The sequence below is a fragment of the Labrus bergylta genome, chromosome 14, assembly GCF_963930695.1.
Source record: "Labrus bergylta chromosome 14, fLabBer1.1, whole genome shotgun sequence".
Taxonomy (NCBI): Eukaryota; Metazoa; Chordata; class Actinopteri; order Labriformes; family Labridae; genus Labrus; species Labrus bergylta.
In genome coordinates, this window is record NC_089208.1 from 6219736 (window position 1) to 6241455 (window position 21720).

At 41.7% G+C, this 21720-nt stretch overlaps 2 protein-coding genes across 5 annotated transcripts in view; one reads left to right on the forward strand and one right to left on the reverse strand.

The window, feature by feature from the left end:
• The window catches only part of mink1 (misshapen-like kinase 1), a 41015-nt gene extending 35134 nt beyond the window's left edge, over positions 1 to 5881 (forward strand). For all 3 annotated transcript variants that reach the window (XM_020651449.3, XM_065963041.1, XM_065963042.1), the window contains one exon: positions 100 to 5881. In XM_020651449.3, coding sequence (XP_020507105.2) covers positions 100 to 183 — 84 coding nt within the window. In that variant the 3' untranslated portion in view covers positions 184 to 5881. The remainder of the gene's footprint in view (positions 1 to 99) is intronic.
• A 2137-nt stretch (positions 5882 to 8018) lies between these two features.
• On the reverse strand, positions 8019 to 21664 carry gnb2 (guanine nucleotide binding protein (G protein), beta polypeptide 2). 2 transcript variants are annotated; one of them, XM_065963047.1, is made up of 10 exons: positions 21227 to 21664; positions 18811 to 18890; positions 18657 to 18695; positions 17858 to 17964; positions 14351 to 14414; positions 13906 to 14068; positions 12078 to 12144; positions 11765 to 11966; positions 10598 to 10814; positions 8019 to 9559 (listed from the first exon to the last, which is right to left on the reverse strand). In XM_065963047.1, exons 2-10 carry the CDS (start codon positions 18865 to 18867, stop codon positions 9453 to 9455), a joined length of 1023 nt encoding a protein of 340 aa, XP_065819119.1. In that variant the 5' UTR covers positions 18868 to 18890; positions 21227 to 21664; the 3' UTR covers positions 8019 to 9452. The 2 variants fall into 2 exon arrangements, with proteins under 2 accessions (XP_065819119.1, XP_020507090.1); XM_020651434.3 differs by having other exon boundaries at positions 21155 to 21661.
• Positions 21665 to 21720: the final 56 nt, after the last annotated feature.

Sequence of the window (21720 nt, forward strand, 5' to 3'; positions counted from 1 at the left end):
AGAGCTCAATCATGTGAAGATAAGGCAGTGACAGCAGCTTGACTGTAAAAAGGTGTTGCTGACACTCTCGGCCCTGTGTGTGTCTGTTCTGGCCTTCAGGTGTTCTTTGCATCGGTGCGGTCCGGAGGCAGCAGCCAGGTTTACTTCATGACCCTGAACAGAAACTGCATCATGAACTGGTGAAGGATCAGCTGCTCCGGTCAGCGAGTGGATCCCAGCAGGAAGTGCATCTGAAAACTCCCCACAAACGCATGCACGCTAATCTGAATTTCCTCTGCAGCGCTCTCTATCATTCACACACTCGTACTCTAATACAGAATATACACACACACACACACACACACACACACACACACACACACACACACACACACACACACACACACACACACACACACACACACACACAAACAAAATGATCTAAAACCCATTTCAGCCTACACTCCTTCTGAAGATACGGTTTCTACCAAGGCTCACTGACAACCCTCTCCCTCGAGTCATCATGAAAAATCTCAATGACCTTCAGATGTTAATACCATCAATTTGTAATGTATATATTCTCGTCTTGATTTACTTTAGTTGGTGGACCTGTGTTCAGTCGTGATTTAGTTCCTAATTGTGAAGTATGTTAAAAAACATTCCTTGATGGTTCTTCAGTACATTTTGAGGAAGGCATTATTTACCCTTACTGTGTGTCCAAATGAAGCTGTAAATAGGTAGCACCTTACACTTAGATCTGAATCATCTGCAGGCCTCTTATAAAGCCTCCATTCAATGTGGATGTAAAATATCAACATGCTGGGGGATGTCCATCTGCAGCGGCTTGTAGACCTATCATGAGGCTATCATAAATTTGAAGGAGGCTTAAAGGAAGGATTAAGTACAAAACTATTGCAAAGGGACATTGAAGTCAGGACGAAGCAGCTTTTGTTTGAATCAGTTGTCGACCGTTGACCTGAAGTCAAACTGAAGTCATGTTCATGCCAACTTTGTTCTCCGGATGGCAAAGTGAGCTCGCGTCTCTTAAATCCCTGCACATGAGCCTTGAACGCTTCACAAGCGAGGAACATTTCAGTGTGGATCAAAATCAGAAGTCTCACACGTGAAATCTCCTGCTTTTGCCTATTTTTTTTCTTTTTCTATGATTTAAAAAAAAAAAAAAAAAACAACAACAACCTTCGTTTATTTGACTCATCAGGCTTGTATCTAAACTTTCTGTTTTCATACATTTACAAAATACAACAATTTGATATGTATATGTAGTGATTCTGTATTGGTATTAGCCTACTGGTATTCTTACTTTTACTGTAATTATATTGCCATTATATTGCAATATATGCTATTCTCGTGGAGCCTTTGAAAAGGGGAGTTCCTGTATTTAGCGTGGTAGATTTTAGGGAGTACGAGGACATCAGAGAGAGACGTGAAAGGAGGGTGTCGCTTTGGATCCCAGATTATTTTCAAGGTCCTTTCACTCTGCTACCACAGTGATCTAATTCTACTGTATTGTATTTCAGTTCGTAGACTATTTCTGCTGGTGTGGATCTTTATGTGAGAACTGTTTGTCCAGGGGATTTCAGTAGAACAGATCTAGGTGTGGTACAGTTTAAATTTGTCTCGGGTCAGAGGACGGATTATGTGATAGGGTGGCTGTAATACGACATAGTCACTCTGGAGGAAGAGGAACACATCAGACTTAATATATTTTGTACATTCTGCCAAAGTTCAGTGCAACAGGAGGAGGAATAATGGCCAAAGGAAAATAGAGCTTATGTGCAACTTAAGAAAGAAACTTCCTATTGATCACTAACCGATGTTCATTTCACATTATACATCCACAATGTCAGACGACTTCTCGCTGATGTCATGGCACAAATCGTGTTTTTAAGGACATGAACCAAATAAAAAGCAGCTGAAGATGATACAGTTTGCTCTGGTACTCCAGGCAGTGCGATGTTAGTAAGTAGTAGGCAGCGTAATCAGGATGTAGCTCGGTGACGATCTGTGAGCGGCGGGTAAGTCAACACATGAATCAGGCTTTGTTTTTGTTGTTGTGATTCACGGCGACACGCTGCCTCAGCACTTTGGTATTAAGAGGGTTGGACATGTTTGAAGTCGAGATGATTTATGACACATCTTATCAGCTTGTAGTTGTTGGCAAAACATCTTCATTTCTCAACATGTGAGTTCATCGGCTGACACGTTGATGCGAAAAGAATGCAGCTGTAAACATTGTGGATTTAATGAAAGGAACCTGGGTCGGTGATCAATGGGGTTATCAGCTAAAAGTTGTGCTTTATGCTAAAGATGAATATTTTATATGGTTAAAGACAGTTATTCAGATTGCAGTATATGGTCAGGGCCAGAAGGCTTTTAATCAAAGATGATATAAATAGAGGATTCTATGTTGAGATGAAACTAATATGAACAAATATATAAGCAGACATGTTGGTGTGCATGTGAGCCATTGAAGAAGAGTATATAGTACTGTATCGGAGTTGTTTTCCCCTTCTAGCGAATGTCTTTTTATTCTTAAATGTACGTTATGTGCCATGACTTTCATGTCAAATGTCACACCTACAATCCACTCGGAGCTCTGGCACTCGTACTTTTTATGGTTCAACGGTGATTTTTTTATCGATCTGTTTACAGTTTAAGCAGTGCCTTGGAGTTGGAAAGGTTAAGTGATGGGTTAGGAGCCCCCCCGCCCCCGCCCCCCTCCACTTGTCTCTTACTTGAAATCTCATGAAGAGGAGGCACAACTACATTTGCACCCTTGTTGAGATTTCTGTCCCGTGCCAGTCAAGTGCACTTAAGTCCAATCCACGACATCCTGTAGATGGACTTGAAAAGCTTTTTTTTTGCTTTTTTTTTTGGCACCACACATTCAATCAAATCAACGCAGATCAACTATTTGGTAAATTGCAATAACGAACGAGCTAGTACGATGAATCGGGTGTGACATGTAGTGAATGGACTCGCAGTGGGAGCCAGCATAGAGTAAAGCCATACGTATGAATCGTGTCTGTAGGGAAATGTAGTACTCGTGATGTCCGCTCTGAAAATGTGGGTTCTCGCATCAGAGGTGAGGAAAGCGCTTGTTCTCTAAACATGTGGATTGTGTGATCTCGTAGTAGGAAAAATTAGCTTGATATATTCAGAAGCCTATTTTATAAACGATGTAAATTAGTCTATATTGAGAAATGAAAGTGAATGTACATCTATCAGACAGAGTTGTATTTATATAAAAACATGTACCGCTCTATTAATCAAAGCACAATGTATTTTAGAGCAGAGAGGTCGCTGTAAGTGACTGAAACAAAGAGATGGAGCCCCCCATCTACCATTCCCCCCCCCCCGCCCCATCCCTCATGCAGTCAGCAGTCGTCAATGTTGCCAGCGAGTAATCAGTGAGTAGTTTCTTCTAGCGGACAGAATAGTCTGCTGAGACAGCGGTCTGTATGTGGACCTGCAACATTTCAGTTCAGTTATCCAGAGAGAGAAAGAATATCCAAAGAGTCGGCTGTGGCCAGGGGTGGGCAACTGGCAGCCCCCCCATCAACCCTCAACGTGGCCCTCAGGTCATTTTTTTACACATCAATTAATTGAAAACATGAAGAAAACATGATGAAATCTGCCATGAAATCATGAAAACCAGAAATATATCCATAATAATATTTCATTACTGGTTTATATTGAGTTAAATTTGAGACATAATCGACTGTCATCGTTTTTGTATCCTACAATTTGGCCCCTCTGGCAGTGAGAGTTAAATGAATGTGGCCCCTTGCTGTGACCAAAGTTGCCCATTCCTGGCTGTGGCTGTCAGTGTGCTCAGGTGTGGATGGAGATCATCACACAGGTGGTGCAGAGGTGACATGAAGGGCACAGGGACCCCTTGTGTCAAAGGTTATTGGCTCTTGGTTTTGAGATTTTTTTTTTTTTTAAAGCAGCATTTAGTGAATTCAAAGTGTCTCAGCACTAAGTGAGGATTACAGAGCGGTAAAAAAAAAAGAAAGTGTGTAAATGAATGCCTACCATATTTTTGATTCAAGGCATTTGTTGTTTTTGGCACACCTGATGCCTACATTACCCACAATGCACCTCTACTGCTAACACTTTGTTGAAGGTTTCATCCTAACTTTCCTAATTCAGCCTTCACCTGATTGGCTAAACAAAGACGGAGATTGGACCACAAACAGTCTTACCTCCACAGCCCCAGATCCTTTTTTATTATTATTATTATTATTAACTGACTCAAGTGACATCACTAGAGGCACTTTATCTGATAGCGTAGCCACAAAGGGCTTTTATCTTTCTTCGCGCATGCAGAGCTCCCTGAGCCCTCTAGTCAGAGTTTGAAGTGAAGAATGGACGTTCTCCTTCGACACACAGACTGAAGTCACAAACTGTAAGATTTACTTGAAATACGTCGCTGTATTTCTACCTCGGCTGCTTGTACACAAGCCAAACAAAAGTATCATGAAATCAAATGCATTTAACCATCCATGTTGCCTTGATTGACCGACATTTATGTTGATAAAGGAAATACTAGCTTATGAAATATTACAAAGTAGGGCCAGACCGATATGGAATTTTTATGAGCCGATACCGATATTAGGCAGAGAAAAATATTCATTACTGATATTGACCGATATCCTTCTTGGATCTATGTTCAATCTTAAGAAATAGATACAGACACATTTAGTGCATTGATCCCTTAAATCAAACACTAGTGAAAAAGATGTATAATGAAGACAAGATTTTTTTTTTTACCATTGAACAAAAACAATTGGACGGCTCAACAGACCCACTTATTTAGAAATGTAGATACTAACAATTATACAAATACATATTAACCTTAACTGGAATAAACCTTCTTATATCTGCACATATCTGAGATGAAATTAGCCGATACCAATAGTCACTTCATATGCTAATATCGGCCAGTATTATCGGCCGGCCCGTACATCGGTCGGGCTCTGTTAAGACACTTTAAATATTTATCCTTAAAAATGGGCTTCAACCGGGTGTAACTTAACATCAAAATAATGAATGCCTTTTATTTAGACTGAGTCAGTCTCTCACAAATACTAAGCCTGTCTTTAAAGTAAAGCAAACCTCATTTTATTTGTTTTTGATACACAGAGGAATATTTTGATCTTGTTTTTGAGATTCCCCTGAAGGCACCATAAGAATCCAAAGTGCTGTTTCATATCGTGCCAAGAGCCTTTAAACGATCTGAACTTCACAACGCGTTAGTTTGACGGGCACTGTTTGTGACTTTGGCAGACTCGACAAAGACAAACGATATTTCCTTTTTAAAAGAGCAATACATGAGAGACGTAACTTCTGTAATGACGTTTGTGATCACATGAAAGAACTGACAATCTCTGACACTTTGACTCATTCTCCTGTTTGGTTGCTTGTTCTTGTGTTGCTACAATCGCCTCCTGAAACCTGCCTTTATCACTCTGAACAGCGGCTGAAGGAGTGATTGATGATATTGTGATGGGGCACTCCTCTCTCTTAGCTTTTATTTCTAATCAATAATGTATGACTGGATTAGCAGCTGTAGCTGGGAGTGAGGCAGATCTAACTAAGGGGAGCTCTAAATCAACTCGGATCTTTGGACAGAACTAAAATATTTTTGTTCTTTTTCACTAACTTTTTCTCTCTCTCTCTCTCTCTTTTTTTATTTTTAAAGACGGTAAACATCTTTGCAATGTTTTAGTGTGTGTGCGCGCGTCTGTGTTACTTGTGAGAGGTTCACTGCAGATTGTATTTCATAGACTGATAAACTTTAAACTTTCAAAAGATTGTGTTGAATGAATTCATGTCTTAATACGGAATTGTTTGAAAAATAAATACCTTGATCTGATTTTCCGTCTGTTAGTCATCTTTAATTTCTGCTTTCTGTCTCTAAAATGATCAAATAATTTCCACTTTGCATACTTTTTAAAGGCCCGACGCAGCCCCCCTCCCCGAGGAGCTCACAGTGACTCGGGCTAATTAGATCTGTTCTCAGGATTGATGTTTGCAGAGAGAGATAATAAAGGTGTCATTTGTCCTGACGGGTGCAGCACAGGTACAAAGAGAGTGAGGAACATAAAACGTGTGTGAACAAGCCCACTCCATCCTGAGATAATAAAAAATACTACATCTGTGTGATAAAAAACCTGCAGTGTCTTTACCAAACGACGTATGTCAGTGTTCGTCCACAGGGTGGTGCTGAAGTCTGCTTTGGACCTGCTGTTCTCCGTCATGTGACGCGCTTACAAAGCTGCAGCACCTCCTGGTGGTGGCTGAGCGTAAAAACATTTCAATCCTGCAAGAAAAAGCAGCACGTCCTGCTGTAGAAGAAAACCACAGTTCAAATAAAAGAAGCAGATAAGTGGCCTCTGTTTCATCCTTTCTGTTTTAATTGAATAATAACTGTTAGAAGAAGCAGGAACACAGAGCGCTTTGATTAGATGATTATAAAAATCTTAGTTTTGTTAGTTTGCTGGGGATTTCTAGATAATAACTGTTTTGTAGCTATTAAACTGGTTTTAAACACCAAGTATAACAAACAAAATATTATAAAAATAATATTTTGGGTAGATGAGGTCAAACTTTGAATCTTTGATCAGTATTCATCTCCAACATAAACTATAAGATACTATTCTGGTTTGAGTCTTTAATGATAGTGTTCATTTGGAACAGCTTGTGCGGCTCCTTCGACCAGTAATGAGTAAATAAAATGAAACATTAATAATTCAGTTCTTTCAATTCAATGGAGGAGAACAAGTAGTGAGTAGTTATTTTGATGATGGTTCACTTTAAAGGTGCACTGTGGAGTTTTGGTAGAGAAAAGTGAAAGTTGGTGAAATGTACAGATTCTGTGATATGTGTTCATAAATACAGCAGAGAATCGTTTCACTTCTTTGAAATTTCACCACCAAATCTGCAAAGTGCACCTAAATAAAGAGAATTCTCTAACTTGTGATTCACCTCGGCTGATTATTTGATTGCCCTAATGTATTTCTTCACTGAAATATGGTTTCCTGTTCACCGCTTATCACGCTTTTCTCTTACCTTCTTTCACCGCAGTCCAACATTTTCCCGCTGTCATCGTCGTCCAGTGGCGGTTCTAGACCACATTTACAGAGGGGGCCAAACTGGGGCTAATTGTTTTGTCAGAGGCGAACATCAAACCCAGATGAAAAATAGACAAAGATGATCCCTTTAAAAAATATATAAATATTATGCCAAATAATAGCGCTCATCATAAAATACCATGATTTATATTTGTTTCAGTAACAGTATTTAATACTAGATTGTGAGTCCGGTTGTTGAGTCAAATACTGTGCATGTGTTATGAGGGGGGCTCTTCCTTTTGGAGCGGTGGCCACAGGGGGTGTTACACTGTTACAGACACTGGCCCCTGTTGGCCCCTGCCTAGAACCGCCCATGTCGTCGTCTTCTTATTTATTCCGCCAGTGGTGCAACAGATCACAGCTGATCCGTGATGTGCTCAAATCGACCCCCAAGGGATCATCAATGTGTAAAATAAATGCACTGCCGGTAAATCCTGTTGAAGAGTCTCAGTGAAAAGACGGAAGTGTCTGAAGGCGCCATGGAGATACTCTTGCCGTTTTAAATCGCGGTATTTCACACAGAGAGTGTTAATCAATTGTGTTATGGATACTTTGTGTTAGAAGTATGTCCACTTTGTGTTCGCTCACGTTACCCTCATTCACGTCATTAGCGCCCCCGTGAGGAGTCATGAAGTGGTGCCGCGGTGTCAAATCTTTTAGAGTTGTTATCAATATTATCGATATTTGGTTACAGCCCGAGTCCTGAAGACGATATATTGCGGTATCGTTATTTTCTCCCACTCATATTAACGATACTCGGTTACTTAAAGGCATGTTCCAACATCAGCCCCACAACAACTCCTCTTTACTAGATTTGTACAAAAACACAGACGTGTAAATCAATTGACAAAGTGCTCCAAGAACAAAAACCACAAAAGCTGGCAGGAGAGGCTATCATTTATTAATATTATGTACAATTATACCATCATAATGTCCAGACAATACAATGACAAAGTCAAAGTACGAATGCTGGCTCCTGCTTTATTAAGATGCGTCTTACAATGCTTTTTTTTTTTTCTTCACCCACCTTCTGAGTTTCAAATCTTTTTTTTTTTTTTTTTTCCTTAATTTAACTTCATCAATATTCTCTAATAATAATCCTTAAAGTGTATCTGAGGCACACAGGGAGAACATGAATAAAATAAGTATAAAAGAAAAACTGAAGAGCAGATGTACTGTACTGTATGCAGGGGGTACATATCTATAAAAACTCTGACTGTTTCGATGTTAGGAGCCAGTTGAAAACAGGAGTTAATGTTTTCTTCGGACTGTGGCGATCGGCGGCCCGGCCCGGCTTTCAGTGGTTGTTTGTTTTTCAGTATTCAAGGACTCACATGACTCTCTGCCACAAACACTGTTCTTCCTTCACATTAGCATCGCTGAGATACGTGGGGGGTACCGAGACCAAAATAGTCGAGAAAAAATTTATCTGAAGTGCATTTTTCTACTTCATTGTAAACAAAGACAGAATTGTCCAATAATGTCTCTCCCCATGTTTGACTCGAGAAGCTGTGTCTCTCAGGAAAAAGTGTTTTTATGTGTGTGTGTGTGCGTGCGTGCATGTCTATGTGTGTGTGCATGTCTGTGTGTGTGTGTGTGTGTGTGTGTGTGTGTGTGTGTGTGTGTGTGTGTGTGCATGTCTATGTGTGTTTCTAAATGAGCATGTTAGACGTGTGAAAAGGTTTCAGCTAAAAGTGGCATTTGTGTATTCGAGCAGCTGAAGATCCAACTTTTTTTTTGGTCACATTTTTTTTTTTTTTTTTTTACATTTCACAAATGTTGTGTGTGTGTGTGTGTGTGTGTGTGTGTGTGTGTGTGTGTGTGTGTGTGTGTGTGTGTGTGTGTGTGCTTGTGTGTGTGTGTGTCTCAACTCATACCAAGTCACTGTGTAACTATAGCCTTGCTGTTTTAAACTTAAATCAGCTGAAGGTAGTGTGGGCATGTGTTCAGGGCTTGTTCTGCATACAGCGGGATGTTTTCATGTGTGTGCGTGCATATGTGTGTGTGTGTGTGTGTGTGTGTGTGTGTGTGTGTGTGTGTGTGTGTGTGTGTGTGTGTGTGTGTGTGTTTGTCTGTGTGTGTAAACTCATACCTAAGTCATATATATTATGTACAGTAAAATGTTGCGGATTGAATCTTACATACAGTGATTACAGGGTGCAAACTGTGTCCCAAGCAGTGGGAGCGGTGCCTGTTTGTCGGACATGTGCGTGCATGTTTGCATGTATGTGTGCATGTGTGTGTGTGTGTGTGTGTTTGTGTGTGTGTGTGTGTGTGTGTGTGTGTGTATGTGTGTTTGCGGTTTTATGTGGCTCAGTTCCAGATCTTAAGGAAGCTGTCCCAGGACCCGGTGCACACCGCCATGCCGTCATCCGACACACCCAAACAGCTCACACGATTGTCATGGCCGGCCAGGACTCCTGCAGGAGGAACGAGGAGAAACAAAAGAAGACTTGTTGCTGTGAAAAGCTTTTTTTTTAAAACACAGAGAACAAAGAAACCTTATCACTGCTTTTACTTGTAACACAGAGCGGGCTGTTTAACCAAAGAGTTGTTTTCTGTTTTTTAAACCAGGCGGTTATTCAGCAGCCAGTCTGACATGGAGCTCCATTCCCCTCTAAAATAAGTCACCATGAATTAGTGATGAAGCTTTTAGGTTAGATTCTGGAGCTTAACCTCTTTGTAACGTCATACAAATTGCAAATCATGTGAAAAGCTGCTTGACAAAAGTGGAAACACTTTTTGGAGTTTAGATCATTTTCATCGTACTTTCTTCACTATAGCGTCCGTACCCGTGGCGTACATCAGAACCAGCGTCCCTCAGTTATGTCTGTTGTCGCAGTTTTTTCTTTTGCTCAAACTAGTGTAGAAATATAAGTTGATAAGAATAAGAGAATAAGAATACAGGGAAGCTGGTGGACTAGCGGTTAGTTTGAGTGACACATGTACAGAGGCCGTATTCCTCAAAGCGGGCAGACCTGTGGCTCCTCACATGCAAGTTATTCCCCGTTCACCCCCGACTCCCCCAGTTTCCGACTCACTATCCTGATGAGATGAAGTATGTAAAATACAGAAACACAAACCTCTGTGGCAGATAGATTTCCGTTTAAACCAACATTTACATCACTGAAAACTAAAGACAATACACAAACTAGATCTTCTAATCATTTTGTTTTCCCAAAATCTTTCGGATTAAATACTTTGTTGTAACAGTCGGATGTTTTGTTTTTACACAATACTTTTACTGACCCTCAAAGGCATCGAGAAAAAAGAACTAAAACCAATAAAAGCTAAATTTTAACGATGCATTTCCACAACATAATGAACAAACAAACCAGTTCTCAGATCATATCAAAACCTTACTGAGCCTGAAAACAAAGTCAAATTAACTAATAAAATAACTGATATAACCTCTTGGCATCAAACCTCCACCCAGGTGTTTTTCTGTCCCAACCCACCTGCTCGGTCTCCCTTCATGGCGTCCCAGATGTTGCAGTTAAAATCATCGTAACCAGCCAGCAGCAGGCGGCCAGAGCGGGAGAAAGCCACGGAGGTGATGCCACAGATGATGTTGTCATGGCAATAGAGGCTGAGCTCCTGGTCTGCACGCAGGTCAAACAGCCTGCAGGTGGCGTCGTCGGAGCCTGTGGCGAAGGCGCTGCCGTTGGGAAAGAACTGAGGGAAGAAAATTGAGTATTTAAGATAAAACGAGAGCACATGCAAACATATAAAGTGAGTGTGTGTAGGAGATAATATTAGCGTGTCACTGTTTCGGCCGTCACACCATCAGATAACGCGGTTCTGTGCCTCAGTCCAGACTCAAACATGAGCTGGTCTCAGCTGGAGTCTGGACTGATGGCAGATGTTCAGATATGGTGTTAATTGATAATCTTGTTAATCCTCTAGCGTGCTCATGGGTTAAATCCCTCCCAAAGCTGAAGACAAGACAGCGTGTGACGTCACAAGAGACAAATCCCGGAGCCGCTCTGATGACAGTGTTATTAAAAAAACACACGGGGGGAAAAACCAACATGCTGGACCACTGTGGGGGCGGAAAGCATTGAAATCTAATCTAATGAAACATCTGTTTATTGGCTCAACATAAAGTGGTAAAGAAACGATGAAGTTACATGCTCTGTGGGTTCAGGTTTATATTTAGATCCATCATAGTGACGTAGTCTGTTATTTACTTTCTGTCAGGTTGGATTTAATGAAAAATCAACAACAAAGAGCGGTCACTAAATACATGAATCCTGCTCTTTACCTTTAAGGGGGCATTTTATATTCTTCAGTTAATCAGATATTGTGAATTATCTTTTTATGAGTGTCTTGTAATATATCAATTAAAGCAGAATGCCTCTATCGATATGTTGTCATGATCATGAACCATGCACATCATCTTATCACCATATCATACAGTGAGTTACCCTGCCATTTCCTGGCATACTGATGACATCATCAGAGCTATTTTTAAGACTTAACAGAGCTCTGTCAGCGCTTCTGAAGACAAATTGTGCCCTATTAGTGCCTCTGATGTTATATGACCCTTTAAACTGTCTGCCATTGCACATAGGCGAAAAACTCTCCCGATTTACAAAACTCAAGTTTGCCGCGAGCACACTCACACAGATGGCGTTGATGTCTGACTCGTGGCCTGTGAAGGTCTGCCGGCACATGCTGTCTCTGATGTCCCACAGTTTGACCGAGGCGTCACAGGCTCCCGACACGAAGGTGCGAAGGTCGGGCGCCAGGGACAGGCTCATGACGTCGCCGCTGTGGCCGGAGAAAACCGTGGTCTGCTGGCTCGTCTCGATGTCCCACAGTGCACTGTGACAGAGAGAGAGACCCAGAGTAAAGACACCGGTTTCAATGCAGGGGGGGGGGGGGGGGGGGACAGATTTGACCTGCTCGTCTGTGTTTATGATCTCTGCCGCTCACCATGTGGTGTCTCCGGAACTCGTGATTATTTGATTGTCATCAACGAAACGGCAACATGACAGGTAACCTGAGAGACGAGAACAGAGAGTACTGGGTGAGTTACTGTTATTACAACTTACACAAACAAGAGTAGGCGACATATTAAAGCACTATTCATTATTATTTTAAATGGAGCTGTTGTCAAGTTTACAGCTGCGCTTGTAATATAAAAAGTATTCTCTTTATTAGATCTCTGAAACTATTATTACCCTTATCTTATAAGTACATTACATACATTTTAAAGATTTATGTTTGGGGCTTTTTGCGCCTTTAATGGAGAGATAGGACAGTGGATAGAAAGAAATCAGAGAGAGAGAGAGTGGCGAATAACATGCGGGAAAGAAGCCACAGGCTGGATTTGAACCTGGGCCACCCACTTGGAAAATTATAGCCTCCAAACATGGGGCGCGTGCGCCACCAGCGCCAGTACAAGCATTTTATATGAAATAATATCTTTGTATTTACAGCTTTCCTAACAAAAGGCACTGGCCCCTCATGGACTGAATTATTTTTATGACCTCCAAAATATCCAGAGCAGCAGTGCCACCTGCTTTCCTCTCAAGCTGTGTTCTGCCCCAATGAATAGGCAAACATGCTCCGATATATTGAACGGGACTGGATGTAGCCTGAGGAGGGGTTGGGCCTGGGAAAAATAGTGTTAGTGCTGCTAGCACACCATAATAAGTGATGGGGGGAGGTTTCATATTCTTCTAATGCAGATTACAGCGGCTGAGGACAGACGGGTACTAAAGTAAGAAAATCACAGACCGTGTTAGAGTTTAATATGTCACCTGCCATCTTTCTTCCCTTAGAGACATCTTAGCCCTTTTCACACATGCACTCCTGAACATTTCTTGAAAATTGTAGGACGGCGACGCCCCCCCGATATCATACTGAGATGCTCTTTCGCATACATCCCTCACAGCGGGAGATTCTGAGTCAGACTGGGGGGTGGGGAAGGGTGACAAAGCGTGACATTGAAAGGATGCCGTCTAAAGTCTGAAAGGTTTACAAGGCAACAGAGAGCCACGATAAACATTTCTGTCTTCATGTCAGTTCTTCTTGTAATTGGACGTATCCACAGCGTCAGCGAATGAGAAGAAGAGAAAATGCAGGTGAGCAGGAAAAGAGTAAAGAGGCCGTTTCTTCACATGTGTGTAGATCGCGTTATATACATGTCATCAGCTGCACCCGCTCGCTTGTGACGACTTTTCCTGAATATTACCTGCTGCGCTCCCACTTCGACACACCCTTCTTGTGGACACTTTGCTAAAGGCAGGTGACTGTGGTCGCTTGTGTAAACACGTGCAGCCATGCCTGAAGGGGTATTTTCAGGAGATATATGCGCGTGTGAAAAGGCTCATCTCGATATAAAGCTTATTTCAGGTAGAGTGTCGATGTACTGGGTGATGTTTTTTTTCTTTCTTTGGGAGGAAAAGAAAACTTCAAGCTACTCCACCATTAAGTGTAATTTAATGGATCTTCTTTTTAATTGTCTCAACTTTGTTCACATCTGCAGAAGAAACGGTGCTAAACTTACAGCACGCAGCAGCAGCAGCAGCGCAGCAGCTACAGTCTCACAGACAGGAGTGGATGTCTCAGCCCATTAAGACTGTGTTGCCCTGCGATTAATTAACCATGTAAATGAAATCTTTATTGTTCAGGGCGTTTGGGAGCAGAGCTTTCCCCACGAGGCGGGGCCGACTGGTGCTTATCTGAAACGTGTCCTCAGCCTGACTCCCCAGGAAGACTCAAATAGAAGCGGCGCAGAGTGCGGGAGTCCTCTCACCTGTGTGGCCAGGTAGCTCCCTGCTGACCCTGACGTTGCCTTCACGTGTCTTCAGGCAGTAGATGGAGCAGATGTTGTCCAGGCCTCCGCAGGCTACGTAGTTCCCAGAGGGAGCGTACGCACAGGTCATCACCCAGGACGAGCGCAGGGGGATGGCATGGATCTTAAAAAGGAAAGGTGTTCAGAAATGACACTTAATTAACCTTCGGAAATAGAAGGACAGCTAATGTAAAGACCTACCAAGGACATAAAATGGGTTAGATTTCTAAAAATGTAATTCCTTATTTCACTGTAAACGCTCCCGTACGTCATAGCACAAAGCACGTTGTTACATGACTGACGCACACTTCTACAAAATAAAGACTTTATTATCATTTTTTAGTTCAGGCTGAGAGAAAGTCGGACTAATGAGCCAGCTGATGACCTGATGAGAAGTTGACCTTACCTTGTTAGTGGTGTAGCTGTCCCACACGATCAGTTTTCCATCCTGTGAGGCGCTAACCAGAAGCCTACAGAGAGAACAACACAAACGTTTCAAACCTGATCTTATCTCTTCACGATAAAGTGTTGAAAAGACACTCTTCCTTAGTGACTGTTTGACGATGTAACCATCAGACAAAAATGTTAAAAACCATTTAACAGGTACTTCAGAAAGCACACACACACACACCTTCCACTATAAAAGGATCGTCTACTTTCATCTTATTTGACTCGACAGATCTGGACCTAAAAAACCCGAACCCACAGGTTGCTCCAGACATATTTTGAGAGACACTGATGTGATTGATGTTTTCCCTCTGTGCTCTTTAAGAGAGAAAACTAAAGAGATGTTTGCAGTTTGATGAAGGTGGACTTGGGCACTGCAGTTCATTGAGCTAAATGTTAACATAAGCATGCTAACAGGCATTCAATGACAATGCTAACATGCGAATAAAGTGTAATGTTTACCAGGCTCATCATCTCAATTTAGTAAATTAGTGAACTCACATTTGCTAATTAGTAATAAACACACTTAGGAAACTGTAACTCGTTCAAACCAAAGCATTAAACAAATAAAATTAGTGCACTGAAATCTGATTAATCAGCCTCTGTGCCAACTCAAAACCTTTAACTATGATTGAGGCAGGACTCAGAATACCTTATCTATGTGTAAAAACTGTACAGGGGGAATTTTTGCAATACTCATCCTAATTTACATATTGATGCAGAGATTTGCATAATTAGGGGCGTGGTTGAGCTGGCAGACAGGTGGGCGCACATTTAGCCGTTTCTCAGAAGGCTTGAGGCCCACCTCAGCTCCACTTCTGTGCCCGTTTCTAGATTCATCCAAAGATTCGTAGAGTTAACATTTCAAATATGGAGACCACCGTCGTTGGGACTTCATGACGCCTCTTTGGAAACCAATGGGTTGACGTCACTGAGACTCCGCTCATGTTTTACACAGTCGATGATTTCAACATAGCACATGTATTTTTTTGTTAGTACTTCAAATTGTGACTTTAGGTTGTGCCACTTTTTCCACATTAAAAATTATACACACGATTATATCATCTCTATGATACTTTTAAGTGAAAGGCAGGGTTGGTAATTTTCTCCAGATACAGTTTTTAAGATTTTGGTTGAAATTATCTTTAGGTCCTGACAGACATTAATAACTCAGGTGCTCTGAAAAAGGAAATAAATCTGTCATCTGTAGCAGCTGTAAGTCTGGAAAGACTTTGACCAATGTCTGCCAGGAAGTTCCGATTTGATGAACCAAACACGTCTCTCTATCTCCCTGCTCGCTCTCTACAACATGTATGCACGAGCCCACACTCAAAGCATGAGCTGACCTCCACTTCTGGACCAATGGCGCTTGTGCATGTAAGTGAGGGGCGTGGCTTTTGAGGGAGCACAGAGGGGAGGGGGTGGGTGCAGACACTGAGGGAATGCTACTTTCAAAATCATGCTAATATTTAAAAATGACCAACCCTGCCTTTAATATGAGGGCTGTCAGCATTTAATTGGTGCAGGTGGATAAGCCTCCGCAGTGTCTCGCTGTAGTCACGGTGATCCACCTTATGACATCGGACATTTATCTTTTTTACCATTACTTTGAGCTGTTTTCAGTTAGTTTTTGATTCGTAACGAGTTCCTTTTTCTGTGGTTAAGCTAATGTCATAACCTTCAATCTACAGGAGGATCCTTACTTTAGTTTAAAAAAAAAAAGGAAGTGAAGTACTCTCAGCTTAAGACAGTAAAAATATACAAAATAAAATTTGTAGAATTATTTAAATTTAAATGAGAAATAATGGAATTACAAACATGAGATTAGAAATGTGATTATTTGTGATAAACTAATGAAACGTATCAATCAATCATTATTTTTTAAAGCACCACTTCATAACAAGTGTAACCTCGAGGCGCTTTACAAAAGAGCATATGAGATAATATGCAGGAAAGATTTCTCCTTTGTGTTCCTCGCGTTCCTGTTGTCCACACTTCCTTGTCGCTGAGGTGGAGGTCAATTTAGCGATTAATCGTGATTAGAAATTGTAATCGTTTGACAGCCCTAGTTAATAGTTCAAACAGATCTTATTACAGGAGACAGAAAGGGTAACTAAATGCTATTCTTTCATGTGTGTGTCCCCTCAGTCAGTTCCCCAGTTGGGTCTGACCAATCAGAGAGGTATTGATACGCCTCTGGTGTTTTATCTCCAAGGTCTGTAACCAGTTTCAGTGCAGACCAACCGAATAATGCCCAAACATGTAACACAGTACATTATGATGGCACTGAAGGGAGAGTCAGAGATAACTTAAGACATTATGATTCCTCCTCTGAGCACTATGAATGTTAATATCAGATTTTATTACAACTGAAAGCATCGTTGAAATACTTCATATAAGACCAAATCGTTGAACCTCCAACCAATAAAGTGATATCAAGCCATACCAATGGCTTAGGTTAAAAAAGGCGGGACCCTGATAGACTGAAACATGACCGTGGACTCAGTGACCTCACCCACTGGAGGCACTATGAAGACAAATTTTAAATACTACCTCCTAATTTTTGACCAATCTCTAGAAACAGGCGACATGATGAAGAGGAGGCGGGCCTTAGCCTCCTGGCAAACAGCTGCAAAGTACCCACCTGTCAGTCAACTCAACCACGCCCCTAATTATTCAATTTTTACGATGAACTCTTAGCCATAATGTTGTCAAAATAGATCAGTTTTATAAATTCTCCGCTCATTCAGTTAATACCAATAAAGAGTTCTGCTATAGAAACTGAAACCAAAACTGTTTTCTGTCCTCGGCTGTAAACATGTTTATTTCTGCTGAACAAAAGCTGGCATTTTAACATGGGCTCTAATGAGAAGTTCTTGGTATTTGGAGCCAACTTCAAGTGGACACTTGAGGAACTGCAGTCTTTTGAAGTACCACATTGGCTTCATTTTTTCAACAGCTCAGATTTTAACATTCGATTTGGTTTCTCTAGATCTTTCCAGCGGAAGTTAAAAGTTCATCTTGAAATTTAATATTCTGACACAGACAGATTTGACTGCATAACATAAACATGCAAATGCATTTCTTGGAATGGCAACATGTAAAACTCCTGCACCAGTATGTTAATAGGTTTGTGTTTGTTTTTCTGTTTGGATCAGAGAGCGTAGATGTTTTACTCTAAATCGAATGTGCCTGCAGCATGAACATGTTTGGTTTGTGTCCGTTTTCTTATTGGGATGTAACTTTCATTGTTTTATTCGGGTTGATGGTTCAGAATTCTTTCATAGTTATGTATTAAAATCCGTATTGATCTTGAATACATAATCCCACAATGTGTCTCAGCTGAAAGCTTTAACATGTTTCTTTATACTGGCACACTTCATGTAAAATTGTCATGTTACTTTTAGCAAAGCACGGAGCAAAACATTTAAACATACAGAAAATGTTTGAGTCAGCGTGGACCCACCTCGAGTCTGTTCCCCAGTGCATGGCGTAGATCTTGGCGAGGTGGCCCCTGAGGGTGCGTCTCGTCCGCATCTGAATCCTCCCCACTGGATCCAGACCGGCTGTTATCTGAGGAAGCACAGAAAGGGTAACCAAAGATGAAAATCCAACCTTCAATTCATAACTGTGTGTTACGAAAAGATTATTCTGTATGGTTTCCTCAGATAAGTCAAATACATTACATCTACTGCCAGAGTCTTAAAAACAGCTCGGGAACAACTGTTAACTCATGCCAAGTTTAAAGGTCACATTTTATGCTAAATACACTTCACCATGTTTTCTTAACACTAATATGTGTCCCTAGTCTGACTACAAATTCCCCAATTATGACAGACGAGTTTTGGGGAGAAGTGAGACTTATATAAACTTGTAGAAAAGGAGTGTAATCTGTGACCTTTAATGATACTTACAACTTGGAAAACACGAGTGCATAAAAGGTTACTTTAGATTAATACACAAAAACAACACCGTAGGAAACTCATGCAGGGCTATTAGGAACCCATGACATCTATTTTTTTTCTGATGCTAGTTTTGATTAACATCATTGTATGCCTTTTTTTTTTTACATTTGTGTGTAAACGAATATACAATCAGGTCTTTAAACTATAATCCTTGCACAGGTTTTGTGTCATTTTTTCATACCGATGGTCTCCAAAACTCTGGTTATCTATAGAACAGTGCCCCTCCCCCGAACAAATAATAAATAAATAAAAGCTAAAGAACCTTTTTATAGCACAGCATCTGAACCCACCACCTCTTACCTGTGTCAGGGTTGAATCTCCGCATGCTTTCCTGGCATCCTGAAGAAGACGGAATTACAGGTTGAAAAAACAAACACATTGCACAGCAGGCAACACGCATCAGCATTAACGTGCTAGGGAAGAAAAGTGAACTAATAAAATATATCCCACTTACTCTTATCTGGTTCCTCAGCTGCTCGGCCTCCTGGCGAAGCTGCTCCAGCTCACTCATTTTGGATTTGTCTTAGCAGTCACCTAGTCAATGACCAAATGCGGACTTACGTTAAGAATCATCTGCAAATGCATCAAAATAACTGATAATGTGTATCAGTGAGGCCAACTGGGATTAGCATAGATGCATGCCTTTCATAATCCAGTAATCCAGGAATCCACTTTAAGCAAAAATGAACCAATTAACTAAATCATTTGCTTTAAATACTGTTTGTTCCAGATTTTCAAGAGAAAATATTTAATAAAAAAAAACACATATTAATCTCTGGGGTTTAGTGACCTGCATATAGTGAGAGAAAAAAAAAAACTTGTAATCTGTTTATGTCTGTGCAGTCATGCCGGGTTTTTACAGAGGAGAATAATCTGTAATGACTAAGCTGCAACTGAGCAGCAAGCATCGCTACCAGGCGGCAGCAGATACAGAGTGAACACTCCCTCTATAAAAAGCAGAGGGTTAACTTGTTACACCATGAACTCCCAGCAGGTTGTGTATGAAGGCAAAACTTGTGCTAATGCCACACAGCCATTTTTGTGGTTGTCTTGTAATCTTAGGCGCTGTTGCTCCAAGAGATTTACATAAAATGTAAATATACCCAAAGGCTGGCTGCAGATCCTTTAGCTGAGGGCCAACCCAGGTCACACACACACACACACACACACACACACACACACACACACACACACACACACTGTACATCACATCACGCCCTCAGTAGGAAGCAGCATTTCCTGTAACTGTCAGGGGCACAGTTACACATTCAAACAGGGAGCTTCTTTTTTGCATATGAGAGGCGATTCAAATCCATGATAGCGGCCGCGCAGCAAACATGCATACAGTGCACGCTGCAGAGGAAGAGCAATTAGCTACAGTAGGTCACTGTTCCCTGGAGGGACCTGCGACCAGATGGATCACACAGCACTAATGGAGGCCAAAAGGGGTGTATCATCATGGGCCTCGGTCTCCTGGCACAGCTGCTCATTTAGCCAATGAGGAGGAGAGAATGAGGAGAGGGGGAGGAGGGGGAGGGGGGTGGGGGTGGGGGGGTTGATGCATCAGAGATCAGGCCTGGATGGGTCCAGCCAGATGCTTGCTTGCATGTTGCGTGTGAGCTATAGAGTTGTTTCGACACCGATACCAGTAATGATACTGGTCACCAATTCAGCAGGATTTAAAAAAAAAAAAAAAAAAAAAAAAAAAATGGACAAATTTGAGGGTAATTATCTTGTGATGAGAACCAGCAGTGCTGCCAGAGAGATACATGTTAGTCAAAGCTATCTTAATGTCACCAATCAGTGTTTTTGCATCATGTAATTTGAATCAAACTGGTTTTTTGAGGGGGATTTCTGAAGCAGTCAATACTCTGGTGTCAAAATCTTTATCAGGTAAAAAAAAAAAAAAAAATGTCATATTGGAACATCTTTATAAAGAGCATATGCTGGATTTTTTTTTTTTTTTTTTGCAGAAGCCCCCATAGATACATCCCACCTGCAGTCATGCATTGTCTTCAGCAGACAAGAGGCTATACACTTCATAATGATGGTAACGAGGAGGGCCTATCGCATTAAAGCTAATCAGCCTGAGCATTTTTTTAGGGAGTGCTTTGTTTTGTAACACACACACACACACACACACACACACACAGACACACACACACACGCACGCACACACAAGCAGACGTAAAATTCGAAGAAACAGGATGCAAAGTGTATAACTTGCCCCACCCCTTTTGGATGCACATCTTGATGTGCAACTACACCGACATGGCATGGCTACAGCTGCAGCTGGAGGAAGAGTCGGTGCTCACTCAGCCTCCGTCCACTGCATGTTTGACAAGAGTAAATGTTACAGTCACAGAGACGCCGCTCACCCCCCCCCCCCCCGCCACCTCCCTCCCCCTCCCCCCCCCCGATTGACTAACAAACACTAGGCAGGAAATAAAAAGCCGTAGGGAGAGAAATAAAAGCGAGCGGAAGCCGGATTCAAATGTCGGCTTATATTTCTCTGTCTGCAGCATTGAGGGCTTCCCAAACAGGCAGGCAGGCCCCATGAATGCAGCTACATCACATATTGATCAGCACAGAGCGGCTTGATGGAGGCTTTTGCCCACATCTTTTTTTCTAAGCTGCTGTAGAAAAAAAAAAAAAAGAAGAAAAATGCGGATGTAGTGAGACTAAATGAATTCAGTCGAAATGATGCCATGAATAAAGGCAACATCATCACCCCAGCCATCTTACACTCTTACACTGGCCTACAGCTGCTGTCACTGCGTTTGATAATGGGCGGCTACCTGTTAATTCTCCCGATGATTCTGCTGCTTTTTTTTCTCCCCCGTCGTCAAAAAAAAAAACAGTCCACTTACAAATCCTACGCAGGGTTAAACTAGATATTTTTTCCAGTCATTAAAAAAAGAAAGAAGCTGCAGCAGAGAGGGTCCACTTATGTCACGATTATAAGGCAAATCCTTTCAGCAAGCAGGCGAACGGAGGAGGGCTCCACACATTTTCTCGGCTTTAGTGGAGCTCCAGAAAGAAGAGATGGGAAATCTGCTGCTTATAGGTCGCCGTTTTCCTCTGCGAACAGCCTCCTCTCTCTTCACAAAAGCATCCTCTCTCTGAACACACCGAAATTTCGTCTTTAAAAAACCCCCCAAAAAGCAGCTCGGAGCCCGGCTCGCATCAAGGACTGTCCATGAAACACCACAGAGTCCGTTTTACTCCGATTCTGCTGCTCGTGACGTTATCCTCGCTTCCTTCCTTCCTCTCTCTCTGGTCTCCTCCTCCCTCCCCTGCCGACACTTCATCAGGACAGACGCCTCCAAACCCACAATGAAAAAGTCAGGAAGATCTGCAAAGC